Below are 20,115 nucleotides of genomic sequence, written 5' to 3'. Positions count from 1 at the left end.
TTGTATCATTGGCAAACTTCGCCAGAATACCACCGGTCCCTTTATCCAGATCATTAATATACAAGGTGAACAGCTGCGGCCCCAACACTGAACCCTGAAGGAGACCACTTGTCACCGGTTGCCATTCCGAAAAAGAGCCTTTTATCCCAATTCTCTGCCTTCTGTCAGACAGCCAATCCTCAATCCAAGCCTGTAGCTCACCTCGAACACCATGGGCCCTCACCTTGCTCAGCAGCCTTCCGTGAGGCACCGTATCAAAGGCCTTTTGGAAGTCTAGATAGATAACATCTACTGGGTTTCCCTGGTCTAACATACTTGTTACCTCTTCAAAGAATTCTAACAGGATTGTCAGGCATGACCTCCCCTTACTAAATCCACGCTGACTTGTTTTAATCTGACCCTGCAATTCCAGGAATTTAGAAATCTCATCCTTGACAATGGATTCTAAAATTTTACCAACTACCGAGGTTAGGTTAATCAGCCTATAATCTTCCATCTTTTTCCTTGATCCTTTCTTAAACAAGGGCGTTACAACAGCAATTTTCCAATCATCTGGGACTTTCCCTGACTCCAGTGACTTTTGAAAGATCACGACCAAAGCCTCTGCTATTTCCTCAGCCACCTCCTTCAGAACTCTAGGATGTAGCCCATCTGGACCAGGAGATTTATAAATTTTTAGATCTTTTAGCTTTTCTAACACTTTCTCTTTTGTAATGCCTACCGTACTCAACTCTGCCCCCGGCACTCCCTAATTGTTGGCGTACTACTCATGTCTTCCACTGTGAAGACTGACGCAAAGTACTTATTAAGTTCTTCAGCTATGTCCTTATCTCCCATCACTAGCCTTCCAGCATCAATTTGGAGCAGCCCAATGTCTACTTTTGCTTCTTTGTATTGAAAAGAACTTTTACTATCATTTCTAATATTACTAGCTTGCCTACCTTCGTATTTGATCCTCTCCTTCCTTATTTCTCTCTTTGTTATCCTCTGTTTGTTTTTGTAGCCTTCCCAATCTTCTGATTTCCCAGTGCTCTTGGCCACTTTATAGGCTGTCTCTTTTTCTTTGATATATTTCCTGACTTCCTTTGTCAGCTATGGCTGTCTAACCCCTCCCTGGGTAATCTTGCTTTTCTTTGGGATGAACCTCTATACTGTGTCCTCAATTACACCCAGAAACTCCTGCCATTGTTGCCCTACTGTCTTCCCCGCTGCTTCTAGTCGATTTTCGTCAATTCCCCTCTCATGCCCCTGTAATTACCTTTGTTTAACTGTAACACCATTACATCCGATTTTGCCTTCTCTCTTTCAAACCCTTGATCCCCTTGACAACCAAGAACCTATCTATCTCTGTCCTAAATGTACTCAATGACCTGGCCTCCACAGCCTTCTGTAGCAGTGAATTCCATAGATTCACCACTCTCTGGCTAAAGAAGTTTCTCATTATCTCTGTTCTAATAGGTCTTCCCTTTTCTCTAAGGCTGTGCCCTTGGGTCCTGGTCTCTTCTACCGATGGAAACATCTTCCCAACATCTACAGTATTCTGTAAGTTTCAATTAACTCCATCTCATCCTTCTAAACTCCATTGAGTATAGATCCAGAGTCCTCAAACATTCCTCATACATTTAGCTCTTCATTAGAGTTTTGAAGGTTGAGGGGAGATCTAATATAAACTTACATGATAATGCATGGCTTAGAAAGGTTTGACATTGGGAAGTTGTTTCCGTTAGGTGTGGAGACTAGGACCCATGGGCACAGCCTTAGAATTAGAGGGGGTAAATTTAAAATAGAAATGAGGAGACATTTCTTCAGCCAGAGAGTGGTGGGCCTATGGAATTCATTGCCACGGAGTGCAGTGGAGGCCGGGATGTTAAATGTCTTCAAGGCAGAGATTGATAAATTCTTGATCTTGCAAGCAATTAAGGGCTACAGGGAGAGTGCAAGGAAGTGGAGTTGAAATGCCCATCAGCCATGATTAAATGGTGGAGTGGACTCGATGGGCTGAATGGCTTTACTTCCACTCCTATGTCTTATGGCCTTATGGTCTTATTGCTGGGACCATTCTCATGAATCTGTATGGTCATATATATTAACTCCACCTCGTCATGGGGACAGACACTTGGAGAATTCTTTCTCTCCTCATGGCCCTGAACAGAGACTGTGTCGCCCACAGCTCATTCTACAGGATAGCTGCATCATTCTTATAGCTCACAAGTGTGTTTCAATGACCACAAGAAATTGAGATGTGCCTGGGAGCCACTAGCTAACATTACCCCTATTTATTGGCAGTCTATATCATAGCTGAGTTGCCCACTGCATTATTTCTGAGTCAGAATATTCAAATATTCTGGTGCAGTGTTTGAAAAGCTTTGCTTTGTGGAAGCTGCCATCTTTTGGATAAACAACTGACTGGAGAAAGCACCTTGTGTGTCAGTGAATGTAGAGTCATTTCTCTATTTTACTTATTCTTAAACAAAAGAAATAATATCACTTGGCTTACCGGCCCATGCCAAATCTATCACTCAGCACTAACTCTGAAAACTGCTCATCTGGTTATTGATCACTGCGATGGTTGTGAGAGCTTACTATGTACAAATTGGCTGTTAGTTTTCCTACATAACAACCATTTCTTGTCTTCAAAGTACTTTGATATCAAGCCATTCAGCCTTTCAAGCGCATGCAGCCTGTCAGTGAATCATGGCTGATCTTCTATTTCAACACTGTTTTTCATAATACGCCCAGATCCCTCTATTGCATCAATACTTAGAAAAAACATCAATCTCAGTTTCGATCATAATCAATGACTGGACCTCCATAGCCCTCTGGAGAGCGACTCATCATCCTCCCAGTGAAGGGTTTGAGGTGCTTTGGCAAGAAGGGCTCATTACACACATAATTAGTCTTGCTGCGTATTTCTATTTATTCCCAATACCTGAGTGCCTTTGAAAGCAGCTTGAAACTCAGCAGTCTACTTGGTGTATGAACACTTAACTGTGCTGCTTACGCAAGAGACTCCAGGAATTTAACCCAGGAAGAATGAGGAATTTCCAAGTCAGGATGGTGTAGGACCCAAAGCATCTTGTCATTTTTGCAGGTGATAGTGGAGGGAGATGCCGCTGAAGTGCATTGCATTTTTTGACTGCCCATGTCGCAGGCACAATGGGCAAATGAGAGAAGGATTACAAATTAAATTCAGTGGTAAGGCCATCGAACATGTCCTTGGGGAATTTCTACAGTTTTATTGTGATTGGGCATTATCAAGGCAAATGATGACTATTTCATCACATAAACGACCTGAACCTCACTTGCTCTGCTGTACCTGAACATCCTCCTGAAACAGCACACTAATGTGGAAAACTCCATCAACATTATTCAGTCTCACCGTAGGCAATGCATTAATCCCTCCATCTCCCTTCCAAAACTCTGTGAATTCCTGAGGATGGGAAAAAAAATGGAATAATTGATAATGGGAACTGCAGATGCTGGAGAATCCAAGATAATAAAATGTGAGGCTGGATGAACACAGCAGGCCAAGCAGCATCTCAGGAGCACAAAAGCTGATGTTTCGGGCCTAGACCCTTCATCAGAGAAGGGAATGGGGTGAGGGCTCTGGAATAAATAGGGAGAGAGGGGGAGGCAGACCGAAGGTGGAGAGAAAAGAAGATAGGTGGAGAGGAGGGTATAGGTGGGGAGGTAGGGAGGGGATAGGTCAGTCCAGGGAAGATGGACATGTCAAGGAGGTGGGATGAGGTTAGTAGGTAGGAAATGGAGGTGCGGCTTGGGGTGGGAGGAAGGGATGGGTGAGAGGAAGAACAGGTTAGGGAGGCAGAGACAGGCTGGGCTGGTTTTGGGATGCAGTGGGTGGGGGGGAAGAGCTGGGTTGATGGAATCATTGTTTGTCACAGGATCCTTAAATAGACCTTAAATGGATCATTGACAGAGACCAGTAAGTGAAATCATGGGGATTACATATATCTTATAATATGTTTATTCTACTGCAATATCACTTCAAAGAAAATCAAACCAAGTCGTGCATGCATTGAATTGTGAAAAGTACAGATATTAATATACAAAATTAGTGGGTCCAGTGTTAATAGTCATTTGTTTCTATTACAAATCGGAACACATCACCAATAAAACAGAATTCAGTTTGGTAATTCACAGTCCTGAACCTTAGTCTGAAAAAAGCTACTGTGTCAAAATCAAATATCAACATCTTCTGTTACCGTTGTTTGGGAATTCTATTGGACTCCTTCCCATCGATGGTACTATTTCAAGAATGAGTAGAGAAAAATAAACTGTCTAATAATGGCTGGGCCAGCATTTCTTTTCCATCCCAAGTTACCCTTGAAAAGGTAGTGGGGAGCTGCCTTCTTGAACTGCTATAGCCCATGTGCTGTCGGTAGGTCAACATGCTGTAAGGGAGGGAGTTCCAGGATTTTGACCCAGCAACCGTGAAGGAACGGTGAGATAGTTATAGATGTGATAGTGTGTTTGATCCCTAATTATAGTTTTTTTCCTTGTTTCCAATACCAACAGACCTGCTGTGTATGTCTAATATTTTCTGTTTCTTTTTGATATTTAGTTAAATGTTTAGAGTATTCAGTGTGGCAAAGGTGACTTATGAAAAATATGAATATTGGCATTGCTAGAAATTTAATGTGTAAAGTATGAATATGTGAACCCATAAGTTAACTGTCTGTTGATATCAGAACATAGGAAATGGGAACAAGAGGAGACCATTCAGTCTTTCAATTGTGCTGTAACATTCAAGATGGCAATGGCTCATCGTCAGTCTCAACCCCACTTTCTGACAATGTCTCCATATTCTGTAATGCCCTTTGTGGCCATAAACCTATCAACCTCGACACCCAAATGTGGATGCTCAGTCATTGAGTGTATTGAAGGCTGAGAATTCCAAAGTCACGCTTTCTGACTGGAACAATTTCAGAAAGAAATCTAGTGAAATTCTGTTACACCTTCTCTAAAGCAAATATCTAATTTCATGGTTAATTTGGTCTTTAATAGGAAGCAAAATGGAAATACAGTTTGAACTGAGCAACGGTTCCCATCCTATGTGAGGAACAGGGTGCTGATTGGTTGGCAAATGGACTCTGGTTTGTTTACCAAACAGCACCCTGTTTCTTATGCAATTTAAATTGTTGACCCCTTTGAAATTCTCGCATCTGTCCTGATGGCTGCAAGACAAAATCTTTCTGCAGCATTTTTTGTTAAAGCAATGCTCATGTTCCATACTGCAAGAAACCGCTCTTGTGTTATTATTTCAGTATTTTCTTTTCAGTACCTAGAGTACATTGTGTTGTTGTTTCCTATTTATTGCCTTCTGGTACCAGGTCAAAATTAATTTCTTGTAACTTTGTTAGCTTATTTTATTGTAGGGCACTATAATTGAAAAAGACAGGGTTTTAGTTACTAATGGCTTGTTATTTATATTGTTAATATTTATTGATGATACATTATAAACAGAGACTGAGGTGACACTGCATTGGTAGATGGGAAGCAGACATATGTGAGGCTATATTCTGTAAATAAATGTAATGCCAAGAAAAGTATTAGTATTTAAGTATTTTACTTCACCAACTGTTTTGGACTGTATTAATATGACAAAGCAATGGTAGTCTGGCTCCAATCAAGTGGGCCAGACAAACACGAAGGGCTGAAACAAGGTAAAGAGCTGTGGATGCCAGAGATCTGAAACAAAAACAGAAATTGCTGATGATACTCAGCAGGTCTGGCTTCATCCGTGGGAAGAAAGCAGAGTTAACGTTTCATCAGTTCTGCTGAAGAGTCACTGGACTCGAAATGTTAACTCTGCTTTCTTCCCACAGATGCTGCCAGACTGCCAGCAATTTCTGTTTTTGTTTCAAACATTAGGGGCTGCACAGGTGTTGAGTAATGGAGTAACTCTGAGAAAGAACAGCCTTTCCACTCTCTTTCTCAAGCAATGAATGATGATGTATCACTGTTGTTATGTGTGAATGTGCTTCAATATTAACAAAGTAAGAGAACAGTGTCAACCAACTAACATCAAAAGAGGTGAGTGATTACAGGTGGGAGTTCTGAAGAGGAAGGCTTGTGGCAAGATTGCGAGAGACTAAAACATTAAGAAGAAAAATTGTCAATGGGGAACATTAAGTGTCTGAAATGCAACGGATAAAGATAGAAAGCTGGAACAAGGAGAACACAGAACATACCAAAAGGCATTAATTTCTAAACACACGGTAAGGGACAGCTCATAGAATCATAATTCACTACAGTGTTGAAGCGGGCCGTTCACTCCACCAAGTTCATACCAAACCTCTGAAAACCATTCCAACCAGACCCCACCCCAGTAGCCCTTGGCTAAACCACCTAGCCTGCACATTCCTGTACACTATAGGCAATTTAGCATGGCCAATCCAATTAACCTGCACACCTTTGGACTGTGGGAGGAAACCAGAGGACCCAGAGGAAACCCATGCAGACACGGGAAAACATGCAAACTCCACATAGTCACCCAAGGGTGGAATTGAACTTGGCCTCTGGTGCTGTGAGGCAGCAATGTTAACCACTGAGCTACTGGTGAAAATGGAATAGTTAAATTCAATGGTGTTGTGATTAATGTACAGAAAGAAATTTAATAATGAGCATAGCAAACAATATAATAATCCCTCTCCTCCCAATCATGTTATTTTGAAGAATTTCCTTAATATGTTTATGTCATAATTGCTTGTGCATTGTTTCAATGAAGTCAAAAGCCTGTTTATTGCACACGGGTAAGTGCCGATTATGAGGAACACAAAGGAAGTGGGTGCAAAGAATTGAACAGAAACATGAACACGTTATATTTAACCTCATTGTGAGTCATGAACCACAAGATGATGTACAACAACATTTTCTGTCTTCTCTTCTTCCAAATGGCCTCTTGTTTCAGGTAAGCCTTGGTATTTGCTGCGCTTCTTTCCTCTGAATGTTTCACACCTGTGATAAACTGTGACTGTGAGAGCTGGAAAACTATTCAATGAGCAGGTGGGTGTGGCATGGATTTGTCACAGTTGAGTTTAAGCCCACATTCACCGAGTTCCATTACAGATTACCAGCCCTTCTCTCTTCCTTAATCCAAACCTTGGGGCACTGAGACCCACTATAGTTTCTCCATGCCTGTCACAGATGAAAAGACTTCCCTTTTTGTTTCTTTCATCAGATATGGTATTACTGGATTTGTTGCCCATCCCTAAGTGCCCTTGAACTGAGGGATATTTGACAGTTAAACATTATTGTTATGGGATTGTGGTCAGATGCAGGCTAGCCTGGATAAGGATGCCAAGTTTCCTTCTATAAAGGACAGTAGTGAACCAGGTGTGTTTTTACAACACCCCATAATAGTTGTCATGGTCACCATCATTCCAGATTGATTAAAAAAGTTTAAAGTAGCATATGAACCCATGTCCCCTTGTCATTAACCTGGACCTCGAGATTGCTCGTACAGTACATTACTATTAGGCCACTGTCTCCTCCAGACCAGGGATTTAACCTGTTTCAGTCATTTCCATCACTCACTGGATACAGAGGCTATTTCAATGAGAAAGCTCCAACTTTATAGTTCACCTGGAGGGTTCACATTTCACGAGCAAATGTTGAGACTGAAGGCCTTCTGCTATTAAAAAAGAACATTTTCAGGATATTATCTCTGTTCTGTTCCCTTCAGAGTACATATAATTTAGTTGGCATTGCATGCTAGAAATCAAGTTACCACTGAGGACCTGCATTTTCCCTCCTTAGAATGGATCAGGTTCACCTCAACCAAGGTGGAAGAGCCCAAGATAACAAAGTGTGGGGCTGGATGAACGCAGCAGGCCAAGCAACATCTTAGGAGCACAAAAGCTGACGTTTCAGGCCTGGACCCTTCATCAGAAAAGGGGGAGGGGGTGAGAGTTCTGAAATAAATAGGGAGAGAGCGGGAGGCGGCCCGAAGATGGATAGAGGAGAAGATAGGTGGAGAGGAGAGTATAGGTGGGGAGGTATGGAGGGGATAGGTCAATCCGGGGAGGACGGACAGGTCGAGGGGGCGGGATGAGGTTAGTACGTAGGGAATGGGGGGTGCGGCTGGAGGTGGGGGGAGGGGATAGGTGAGAGGAAGAACAGGTTAGGGAGGTGGGGACGAGCTGGGCAGGTTTTGGGATGCAGTGGCGGGGGGGGGGTGAGATTTGCTGTTACATAAGGATCCGAAACAAAGGAGCAAATATTCCTGGAGTCGAAGGACAAAGTAGCAAACGACATAAAGGTTTGCAAATGTTAAAAGCCAACAGGCATAGCTTTTCTGCTGGTCCAGTAATATAAAAAATATGTGCTGTGAAACTGAACTCAGCACATGGTAGGTAAGACCCCATGGACATTTAGCCTAAAACCTGTACTCCGTTAACTGAGTATAGACAGGGAGTTATAATGGGAATTCCACAGTTTATCGACAGGGGCTTGGGGACGGTGGGGGTGGGTGGAATGTAGGATGAAGCAGGGTGAAAAGATTGGTATCAGCCAGAGTTCCTGTTTCTGATAGATTTCCAGTATTCAACCTGACATTCTTGTGGCAGAAATTCTGGCATGAGAACAGACCCACATGGTTGAACACTCTATTGTAACTATTGGCATATGAAGGAGCGACATTTGGATGATGTGCAGGGAAAGCCACTCGCAATGGATATTGGATTACACGCCAGTGCCACAGTTCAGAAAAGGAGAGGAAGAAAATTTGGAGGGATGTGGGTGCGGCTGGGGTAGGAATAATATGAAGGGACAGGATTGTGGTTCCCATTGCAAGATTTTCTCTGTTAATTAATGAGAAATCGCTGGCAACAATCAAGTATTGGGCATTAGCTCAGAAGCCCAAATGGCTGTCTTTCCCGTGTTACAGTCCTGTTGTGATTTGGGTGAGTTCTGAGTTGAGGTCCTCTCCCTGGTGCGAGTGGGATTCTAGGGACATCTGCATGCCTAGTCATACCTGGTGGTTAGTCCTATCAGCCGTGTGGATGGTGGATGGCAGCTCCCGGATGTGGTTCCGAACCCGGTTGGAGCTTTGGTACTGAATGGTTGAGGAAGTGGGCACACAGAACTCCCGGAAACACCGCTTGAAGTTCTCATCCAAGAAGGCATAGAGGACAGGGTTGAGGCAGCTGTTGGTGTAGCCCAGGGCAATGCAGAAGTGCCAGGCCACTGCCGCAAAGAGGGTGGATGGGATCTTCACCAGGGCCCTGAGGATGACGTAGATGTGGATGGGCGTCCAGCAGATGATGAAGACAGCCACCACCACAAGGACCATCCTGGTAATCCTCCGAAGGTTCCTGTCCTTCTCCTTTGAGCCAGAGAGCATGCGGACACTCTTCAGGCGCAGGATCATCAGGCCATAGCACACAGTGATGATCAGGACTGGCATAACGAAGGCAAAGATGAAGACGCAGATCCTCAGGAGGTTATCCCAATACCAGGAAGGGTGTGGGAATTTCAGTGTACAATCGGTTACTCCTAAAACTGAAAGAGTGAAAAGGTTAAAAACAAACTGTAGCTTGATGGCCATTTGTTTCAGCTATCCATAACAGGTCACATAGACAAGCATTCTATGATGATGGGCAGGGCCAGATTTTCTGCCTATCTTTTCTGGCCTATATCATTGCGGAGTCTTCTGCATAGTAATATAGAGATTCCAAATCCCATGGGCTGGATATTACAGCTCTGTACTGGCCAGGGCAGGGTGAGAACTGTGATAATAAGCCAAAGAACTAAAAAAAAGCAAGTAATCTTTCCATCAATTCTCGCCTACCCCAACATGTCTCCCATGTCACAGAAGGTGGGGATCATGTAAGGCCGGTTATTCCAGCAGCAGATAGAGGTGGAGTAGTCCAGCAGCTGTTACTGCGTGGCCTGCCATTAGACAGTAAGAGTAGGATACCTCCTGTGGGGTCTGCTGTACCCATTGGAAGCCCACCCCACTATGTTCGTACTCCAGACTTAAACCTAACCAAGGACTCTAAAGACGCTTAAATCTGATTTTCCAAAGCAACTTGCCCTATGCCATCTTACGGGAAAGATGAGAAATGAGACCACTACAGTGACCAGGTTTTGTTGGCAAGGCTGAGCTGTCTGGGAAATTTCTCCTCTGGAGAATCGGATGGATACGGTAGGTGTTGGAGCACCCATTGCCTGGCACTTACCACTGTCAAACCTTGTAGTTGCCATTAACATCACGGGAAGCCCAATAGCCGAGGACAGGATCCAGATGCAAACGTTGACGATCTTGGCATTCCGTGGTGTGCGAAAATCCAGAGCTTTAACTGGGTGGCAGACAGCAATGTAGCGGTCCATGCTCATGGTGGTGAGGGTGAATATACTGGTGAACATATTGTAATAATCGATGGACATGATCACCTTGCACAACAGCTTCCCAAAGGGCCAGGTTCCCATCAGGTAGTTGACACTTTGGAAAGGCAGTGTGCTGGTGGCCAAAGCATCAGCCAGAGCAAGGTTGAAAATATAGATATTGGTGGCTGTTTTCATTTTGGTGTACCTGAAAATCAAAGCAGGTGAAATATCGGGAGGTCAGTACATAAGCAACAAGAGTATCTATGGGTAATAAAAGTAAAATACTCTGGATGCAGAAAAGAGAATTATACAATCTTACAGCACGGAAACAGATTCTTTGGCTTAATTTGTCCTTGCTGACCAGATATCCCAAACTTAACTAGTTCCATTTGCCTGTGTTTCACCCATATTCATCTAAACCTTTCCTATTCATGTCCCTGTCCAAATGTTGTAAATGTCCCCACCTCTACCACTTCCTCTGGCGGCTCATTCCATACAGGCACCAACTTCTGTGTGAAAACATTGCCCTTTTTAAATCTTTCCTCTCTCACATTAAGCCTATGCTTTCTAGTCTTAGACGCCCCTATGCATGGGAAAATACTTGGGTATTCACCTTATCTATGATCCTCGCGATCTTATAAATCTCTACAATGTCACCCCTCAGCCTCCTTATGCTCCAGGGAAGAAAGTCTCAGCCTATCTAGCCTCTCCTTATAACTCAAATCCTCCAGTCCTGGTAACATTCTTGTAAATATTTTCTACACCCTTTCTAGTTTAACAACATCTTTCCTATTTTAACTTGTCTGTTTATAACCATCCTTCGGCAACTGTGCGTAGAATTTGCACATTCTCCCCAAGTCCTATGGGTGCTCAAGTTTCAACCCTCAGTCCAAAGATGTGCAGGTTAGGATGAATTGGCCATGCTAAATTGCCCTTTGTGCCGAGGAAATGCAAGGTTACAGGGAAAGGGTAGGGGGCTGAGTTAGTGTGGGATGCTCTTAGGAAGATCAGTGTGGACTCAATGGACCAAATAGCTTGCTTCCACACTGTAGGGATTCTATGATGCTATAACAAGACAACCAGAGTTGTAAGCCATATTTAAAATGTGACCCCACTGATGTCTTGTGAAGCCACGACACAATGTCCCAAATCGTACAGTCAATGCTCTGATCAATAAATCAAGAGCGCCAACCATCTTTTTCATCAACTTGTCTACCCTGATAATGTGCACACTGCTTTCAAGAAACTCTGATACTGCACCCTAGGTATCTTGTTTAACAAGGCTGCCCAGGGCGCTATGATAAACTGCATATATCCTGCCCTGGTTTGCCTTACTGAAATGCAACACCTTACATTTTATTAAATTAAACTCCATCTGCCACTTCTTGGCCCATTGATCCATCTGACCAAGGTCTCTTTGTACTATTTGATGACTGTATTCACTGACCACTGTACCATTAATTTTCAGTGGAGAAACTCAGCAGATCTGGCTGCATCTGTGGAGAGAGAAACAGTGTTACCATTTTGAGCCTGGTATGACCCGTCTTCAGAAACCTTCAGTTCTTTGTTAATTCTGAAGAAGTCATATCAGACTCACAATGGTACCTCTGTTTCTCTCACCACAGATGTAGCCAGACCTGCTGAGTTTCTCCAGCATTTTCTATGGGAGTACCCATAGGCCAGTGCATACCACTGTGAACACTCAGGGAATTACAACAAAATTCTTCTCCAGTCATCACCTTACCACTATCCTGAAACGAGTTAGTCCCTGGTACACTCAGCTCATTAGCAGCACAGGTTAGATACGAACTGAAGGTCCCCCTGGGTTGCTCACGTCAAATACTTTTAGGGCAGGTAATGTACAGATTAAATATATCATAAAGTTCCTTCCACATTGTCCCACCAAAATCTCCTAGGACAGGTACCACAATAGATGAGATAGAGTGAAGCTGTCAACACACTGTCCCAGTAAACGCTCCCAAGATTAAACACAGAATTGTGGAGAACCTCAGCAAATCTGGCAGCATCTGTGGACCAAGAAGCAGTGTTAACATTTTGAGTTCGATATGACATTTTTTTCAGAATGCTGCATTACAGAGGGATCTGGATGTCCTTGTACATGAATCACAAAAAGTTAGCATCAAAATGCTGAAAGTAATTGGGAAGACAAATTGAAGATAATAAAGTGTGAAGCTGGATGAACACAGCGGGCCAAGCAGCATCTCAGGAGCACAAAAGCTGATGTTTCGGGCCTAGAAACTTCATCAGAGAGGGGAATGGGGTGAGGGTTCTGGAATAAATAGGGAGAGGGGGGAGGCGGACCGAAGATGGAGAGAAAAGAAGATAGGTGGAGAGGAGAGTATAGGTGGGGAGGTAGGGAGGGGATAGGTCAGTCCAGGGAAGACGGACAGGTAAAGGAGGTGGTATGAGGTTAGTAGGTAGGAGATGGAGGTGCGGCTTGGGGTGGGAGGAAGGAATGGGTGAGAGGAAGAACAGGTTAGGGAGGCAGAGATAGGCTGGGCTGGTTTTGGGATGCAGTGGGGGGAGGGGAAGAGCTGGTCTGGTTGTGTGGTGCAGTGGGGGGAGGGGACGAGCTGGGCTAGTTTTGGGGTACGTTGGGGGAAGGGGAGATTTTGAAGCTGGTGAAGTCCACATTGATACCATTGGGCTGCAGGGTTCCCAAGCGGAATATGAGTTGCTGTTCCTGCAACCTTCGGGTGGCATCATTGTAGCACTGCAGGAGGCCCATGATGGACATGTCATCTAAAGAATGGGAGGGGGAGTGGAAATGGTTTGCGACTGGGAGGTGCAGTTGTTTATTGCAAACCGAGCGGAGGTGTATTGCAAAGCGGTCCCCAAGCCTCTGCTTGGTTTCCCCAATGTAGAGGAAGCCACAACGGGTACAATGGATACAGTATACCACATTGGCAGATGTGCAGGTGAACCTCTGCTTAATATGGAAAGTCATCTTGGGGCCTGGGATAGGGGTGAGGGAGGAGGTGTGGCGGCAAGTGTAGCATTTCCTGCGGTTGCAGGGGAAGGTGCCGGGTGTACAAATTGAATGTTGGCCATTCCTGCAAGGGAGGTGGAATATAAAAGTAAAGAAATATTGCTATAACTATACAAGACATTGGTGAGATCACACCTGGATTAATGTGTTTCATTTCTGTGCTTAATTGAAGCAACTAAAATGTGGTTAATTAGGCATCAAGTGGTCCCAAGGTCAAACATAGAAGATTTCAGAAAAACTCAGCAGGTCTGGCTGGATCATCATCGAATCCCTACAAGCAGGCTATCTGGCCCATTGAGTCTACACCGAGCTTCTGAAGAGCATCCTATGCAGACCCATCCCTACATTTCCCATCCTAGACGCTATGGGGAAATTAGCATAGCCAATCCACCCAACCTGCACATCTTTGGATTGTGGGAGAAAACTGAACCACCTGGAGGAAACTCACATAGACATAGGGAGAATGTGCAACCTCCACATAGACAGTCGCCCGAATTGAACCCAGGTCCCTGGTGCTTTGAGGCAGCAGTGTTAACCACTGTGCCACTGTGCTGCTGTGGAGAGAGAAACAGACTGAAAGGTTTGTATCTGATCGGACTCTTCCTTAGAACTGAAGAACAATTGAAGGATTCTAAAGGGGAAACATTCCCGACTCTCAATGTTTACACGATTTCTCTCTAATTGCTGTGGTGAAAGGATTGTTGAAGAGGAAAGGACAAGCAGGTTGGATATAGTCTCATGGGGGTTTAGCAGAATGAAAGTGATCTTATTGAAACATTGGATTCTGAGGAAGCTCAACAGAGAAGATGACTGAAGGATGCTTCCACCATGTGGGGAGTCTAGAACCAGGAGAATCAGTTTAAAAAAAAGTCTCCCATTTATGATTGAGATGTGGAGACATTTCTTCTCTCAAATGTTTGATTTCTCTTTCTCAGAGAGCAGTGGAGGTTGGATCATTGAACATATTCAAGACTGAGTTAGAATTTTGATCTACAAGGTAGTCAAGTGTTATGGGCAGTTGTGGAAGGCATAAGGCCCAGGTCGAAAAATTGAGACCACAATCAGATCAGCCATGATCTTATTGAATAATGGATCAGGCTGACGGAGTTTAATGGCCTACTCCTGTTTCTTGTATAGGCACAGCATAAATTAGAAAGGAAATATATATTTACATGTAAATAGTGCATTTCATGAATACTGGACACCACAAAACACATTTGAACTGCAATTATTGTTGTGATTCTGGAAATGTAACCATCAATGTGTGTCTAGTAAGCTCCCACAAAGACAAACAGATAATCTGAGTGGAGCTGGATGAACACGGCAGGCCAGGCAGCACCAGAGGAGCAGGAAAGCTGATGTTTTGGGTCAGGACCCTTCTTCAGAAATGACGAAGAGGGGAAGGGAGCTCTGAAATAGAGAGGGGGGTGGGGCTGGGCAAGGTAGGTGGGATGCTGATGCGTGAGTGCAGGTAGCCAATGGTGGTGCTTGGTCAGTGAGATGGGAAGAGTGGATAGTTGGGAGAGAAGACAGACAGGTCAAGGAGGTGGGGATGAGAGGATTCAAGAAAACCTTCCACATCAGACAGATGTTCACCTGCACACCCGCTAATGTGGTTTATCTGTTGCTCCGATGTGGCCTCCTTTGCATTGGTGAGACCAAGCGGAGGCTTGGAGAATCACGTTGGAGCACCTGAGCTCAGTTTGTGACAAATGACAACACCTTCCAGCCACGAACCAGTTCAACTCCCCCTCCCAACCCTTGTATGACATGTCCACCCTGGGCTTCCTCCAGTGTCACAACGATGTCACCCGGAAACTGGAGGAGCAGCACCTCATATTCCACTTTGGGAGCCTACAGTCTAATGGTCTCAATGCGGGCCTTACTAGTTTCAAAATCTCCCCACCTCTGGCCTCATCCCACGACCAAACCTCCCTCTCATCCCTGTCCGTTTTCTCTCCCACCTATCTGCTCCTCCCACCTCACTGATCAATCCCCACCACTGCCCACTTGCACTCACCTATCACCATCCCACCTGCCTTCCCCAGACCCACCACTGCTTTCCCTATTTATTTCAGAGCTCCCTTCCCCCTCCCCCATTTCTGAAGAAGGGGCTGGACCTGAAGCTTCAGCTTTCCTGTTCTTCTGATCCTGCCTGGCCTGCTGAGATCCCCCAGCTCCACGCTGTGTTATCTTTGACTCCAGCATCAGCAGTTCTTACAATCTCTCAATCAGATAATCTGTTTTTGATTGTGACATTGATTGATGGATAGATAGATATTGATCAGATCACTGAGATCATCTTTCCCATTGTACCTGCTTGAAAAAGTGTCATGACTTATTTTGTTACATATGGGAGCAGATGGAAGGGTTTGGGTAATGCCTCCATTTGACATCTCATTGAAAAGACAGATTCCTTCACTGGTTAACCTGCAATTTTCCCTGGGAATGTTTGCTAGGACAAAACAATAAAGTTCCTTCTACACTACCCTTTCAAACAGAGATTCAGCATCCTGCAGTTCAAGTCAATCAATTGTCATTGATTGCAAGGTAAAGTTAGAGAGCAAGGAAATGTCTTGTGAAAAGAATAATGGCACCAAGGAGCCTAGGAAAATTAGAGTCAATGGGTAACAAAGGGCAAACTTTCTGCAGGTTGAAGTCATACCAGCACATAGGTACTGACTGTGGTTGTTGCAGGGCAGCCATTTCAGATCCAGGACATCGCAACAGGAGTTCCTCAGGGTACTGTCCTAGGCCCTTCCATCTTCAGCTGCTTCACTAATGATCTATTCTCCATCATAAAGTTAGAAGAGGAGATGTGCAATCATTGGTGAACCTGTTGCGATTCCTCAGATACTGAAGCAGTTCATGTCCAAATGCAACAGGATCTAGACAATGTCTAGGTTTGGGCCGACAAGTGGCAAGTAACATTAATGCCATACAAATGCCAGCTAATTCCCAATAAGAGACAATGTAACTACCGTCCCTTCACATTTAATGGTGTGACCTTACAATCAACATCTTTGGCATTAACATTGAACTCAACTGGACTCACCACATAAACACAATGGTTACAAGATCAGATCAGATACTAGGAATCCTACAATTAATAACTCACCTCCTGACTCCCCAAAGCCTGTTCACCATCGACAAGGCACAAATCAGGAGTGTGATGGAATGCTTCCCATTTGCCTGGATGAATGCAGCCCCAACAACACTCAAGAAACTTGACACCATCCAGGAAGCACAACGAGGTCTAGGTGTTCTTGTACATCAGTCAATGAAAGCAAGCATGCAGGTGCAGCAGGTAGTGAAGAAAGCTAATGGCATGCTGGCCTTCATAACAAGGGGAATTGAGTATAGGAGCAAAGAGGTCCTTCTGCAGCTGTACAGGGCCCTGGTGAGACCGCACCTGGAGTATTGTGTGCAGTTTTGGTCTCCCAATTTGAGGAAGGACATTCTTGCTATTGATGGAGTGCAGCGTAGGTTCACAAGGTCAATTCCCGGAATGGCGGGACTATCATATGTTGAAAGATTGGAGCGACTGGGCTTGTATACCCTTGAGTTTAGAAGGATGAGAGGGGATCTGATTGAGACGTATAAGATTATTAAGGGATTGGACACTGTGGAGGCAGGAAGCATGTTTCCGCTGATGGGTGAGTCCAGGACCAGAGGACACAGTTTAAAAATAAGGGTTAGGCCATTTAGAACAGAGTTGAGGAAAAACTTCTTCACCCAGAGAGTGGTGGATATATGAAATGCTCTGCCCCAGAAGGCAGTGGAGGCCAACTCTCTGGATATTTTCAAGAAAGAGATGGATAGAGGTCTTAAAGATAGTGGGATCAAGGGTTATGGGGATAAGGCATGAACAGGGTACTGATTGTGGATGATCAGCCATGATCATAATGAATGGTGGTGCTGGCTTGAAGGGCTGAATGGCCTACTCCAGCACCTATTGTCTATTGTCTATTGCTTGATTGGCATGACATCCACAAACATCCACGCCCCTCCCCTCTGATGCTCAGAAGCAGAAATGTGTACTATCGACAAGATACAGTGCAGAAATTCACCAAAAATGGTCAGACAGCACACTCCAACCTCATAACCACTTTCATCTAGAAGGACATAGGAACATCACCACCTACAAGTTCCTTCTAAGCCATGTACCATCCTGACTTGGAAATATATTGCTGTTTCTTAACTGTCACTAGTTCAAAATTCTGGAATTCCTTCCCTAAGGGTTTTGTGGGTCTATCTACAGCACATGGACAGCATTGTTTCAAGAAGGCAGGTCACTACCACCTTCTCAAGGGCAACTAGGGATGGGCAATAAATGTTGGCTGGCCCAGCTATATCCACATCCCATGAGTGAATTAAAAAAAAGGATATTGAGTGGTGGGTGGGTTTGGATGGTTATTAAATTGTAATAGAGCTATTATTACTCGAGAATAGGAAAAGAGAACAAGAACCTTTTTTGCAGCACCTTTCGGTGTGAACAAGTCATACGAACCTCAAACTATTCACTCGGATCCTCTCTCTACGGATGTGCTGCCAGATTTGCTGAGTTTTTCTGGCATTCTCTGTTGTTGTCTCAGATTGAAATATCGAGTCATTCAAATTTGCTGATAGCCTGAGACTGTGTCATCTTCCTTCGGCTCTTGATGACCTGGTCTGCAGACTGGGGTGGAGTTGGATGCCACGCCGGTGTTAGAATGCAGTTGGTTGAAAGGAGGAAGCATGTGTGATTTTCTCTATCAGTATGTCACGATGTCAATTTTGTCCTTCCCTCAGGGATAGCACTAGAGTTTCACCAGTGAATATGGATGGGGTTGGGGAGAGGTGTTGGTGAGAGGAGAGTGGAGGAGTTGTAATTAGGTTTTGAGGAGCGCTTAAAGGTAGTTCCTATTGAAAACGTGAGAAAGGAGTTTATAAAGAAGTAAAAATGTACGTTGAGGATTGACTGCACGATTTGAAACGAGGGTCCATCTGAGGGTTCTTTAGACGCTGCATTCCCACACTTACCGGTTAGATGGCGCTGTTTGAGCAACTAAGACAAGTGGCAAACCCATCCCGCCCCACAGATATCTATTAAATACAGCTATTAATCCATAAACATTCAATCAGTCCACAGATACGCAGTTATTAACGTGAAATTCACGCAATTCATCTCTACGAAATTGAACTGTGCCGAACCTCTCAAATCCATGCATCAACATTGAATGTGCAGTAGTTCGTAAGGTTATGCACATTGGCTTATATGTAAACAAGAACATTGTACTGAAGTTAGACGCCAATACTACCAATCAATGAAGTGAGGCGAGTGAGAGATGGTACTCTAGTCAAAATCCATTGATGCTGACAGAGGTTTCGCGAGAGAGCCAGAGAGAGAGAGAGAGACAGACAGACGGAAAGACACACAGATAGAGAGGCAGCGAGAGGGGAAGGACGGATGTCTTGGAGTTGAGACTGTACGTTACCTGACAATCACATACATGACCAGGACGTTGCCCACCAGTCCCAGCACACAGACAATGGAGTAAAGAGCAGTGATGATGATGGCGATGATGATTGAAGCCGAACTCTTGCTCAGAGGGACGTTCTCGGTGCCGTTACACGGGTTCGAGCTCGAGTTGATGCAGAGATATGACCAGTTGGCTGAGCCCAGGCTGGAATTCATGGTGGTCAGGCTAGTCTGGCAGAGCTGGGACCCGTTGGCAGCTAGATCAATGCAGGGCTGGGCGAGTAGCTCCATTGCAATGTTTTTCTTTTGTTTTTAGCAGAACGTAAGGGATTTTTTTCAAATTAAAAAAAGGAGCACTGTTGATTCAAAACTTCAGCAGATCCTCAGATGTGATAAGTGCGACGCACCTCCTGGTCAGTGCAATGCTCTGGGTGAATTGAGCTCACTCAGGGCAGCAGTAGCGAGAAGCTCAGCGTTCCTCACGTTATATGCGAAGGGAACACTGTTGGTGCCTGGGCATCCAGGCTGTCTGTGGCACTGGTTGATCCATCTCCACCTCGTCTGATTTTTTTTTATTCTGGACGTGATTCGCCGCTTTATTGGAGGGGGCTGACGTCAACCCCTCCCCATTCCCCTCGCCTGTGATTGGAGTGTCGGAGCCAGCACCTGGCCGCAGTATCAGTTAAAGGTATCAACTGAGCACCGGAGCGGGCTCTGCGCTGTCCATGGTGCTGAAACAACGCCGGCTGCAATGCAACGGGGGCTAGGAGTCCGAACAACCGGGAAGTTACTGGATGGGGTTTAAGGACACAGAACAGAGAGAGAGAGGCGTTAAACTAAAGCGTCCTCAGCAATAGCTCTGTCCCATGACGCTTGAGAAGTCAGCCCTTGATACAGTGAGATGAAATTCATCCAGGAGGGAGCTGGGGATTCAATGGAATTGAAGACATTGGAATGGATTTTCAGTTGAAGGTGATGCACAGTTGGGTGATTGGAAAAGGGTTTATTATGTTAAACAGACAGTTTCTGCCACAGTCACAAATACGGTCATTTCATCATGACACGTGGGTTATTGTGCTTTGTGGCTGGTCCTTGGCCCTGTGGCTTCCTTCCGTTGACATTTACAAGGAAATTTTCATATAAATAATCAAGCAGTTGACTGCCATATTCATTAAGTGCCACTTATGTGAATCCTTAGAATGTGTGGAGATTACTGTTTTGAGAAGAGAACAGTTCACAATCATTCATTGCTGTACACTGTGCACCCCAAACCTTCCTGAACAGATAGGTGCAG

General features: G+C 44.6%; 1 protein-coding gene across 1 annotated transcript; it reads right to left on the bottom strand.

Annotated features, from left to right (window-relative positions):
* Window positions 1–4,034: 4,034 nt before the first annotated feature.
* oprm1 (opioid receptor, mu 1) lies at window positions 4,035–19,363 on the bottom strand. Its single transcript, XM_048536776.2, has 3 exons — window positions 18,838–19,363; window positions 10,203–10,555; window positions 4,035–9,522 (listed from the first exon to the last, which is right to left on the bottom strand). The coding sequence occupies exons 1-3, from the start codon at window positions 19,110–19,112 to the stop codon at window positions 8,990–8,992; spliced, it is 1,161 nt and encodes a 386-aa protein (XP_048392733.1). The 5' UTR covers window positions 19,113–19,363; the 3' UTR covers window positions 4,035–8,989.
* Window positions 19,364–20,115: the final 752 nt, after the last annotated feature.

The sequence above is a fragment of the Stegostoma tigrinum genome, chromosome 9 (genome assembly GCF_030684315.1).
Source record: "Stegostoma tigrinum isolate sSteTig4 chromosome 9, sSteTig4.hap1, whole genome shotgun sequence".
Taxonomy (NCBI): domain Eukaryota; kingdom Metazoa; phylum Chordata; class Chondrichthyes; order Orectolobiformes; family Stegostomatidae; genus Stegostoma; species Stegostoma tigrinum.
Note: the sequence above shows the minus strand (reverse complement) of the source record. Positions and strands in the feature narration are given on the sequence as shown.

What these genes read in the sequence shown, in the direction of transcription:
- oprm1 (XM_048536776.2), bottom strand. Translation starts at nt 19,112, where the DNA reads ATGGAGCTACTCGCCCAGCCCTGCATTGATCTAGCTGCCAACGGGTCC. An exon ending in GTCATGTATGTGATTGTCAG is followed by an intron (nt 10,556 to 18,837) that starts GTAACGTACAGT and finishes TTTGATTTTCAG; the next exon opens with GTACACCAAAATGAAAACAG. An exon ending in AACTACAAGGTTTGACAGTG is followed by an intron (nt 9,523 to 10,202) that starts GTAAGTGCCAGG and finishes TCACTCTTTCAG; the next exon opens with TTTTAGGAGTAACCGATTGT.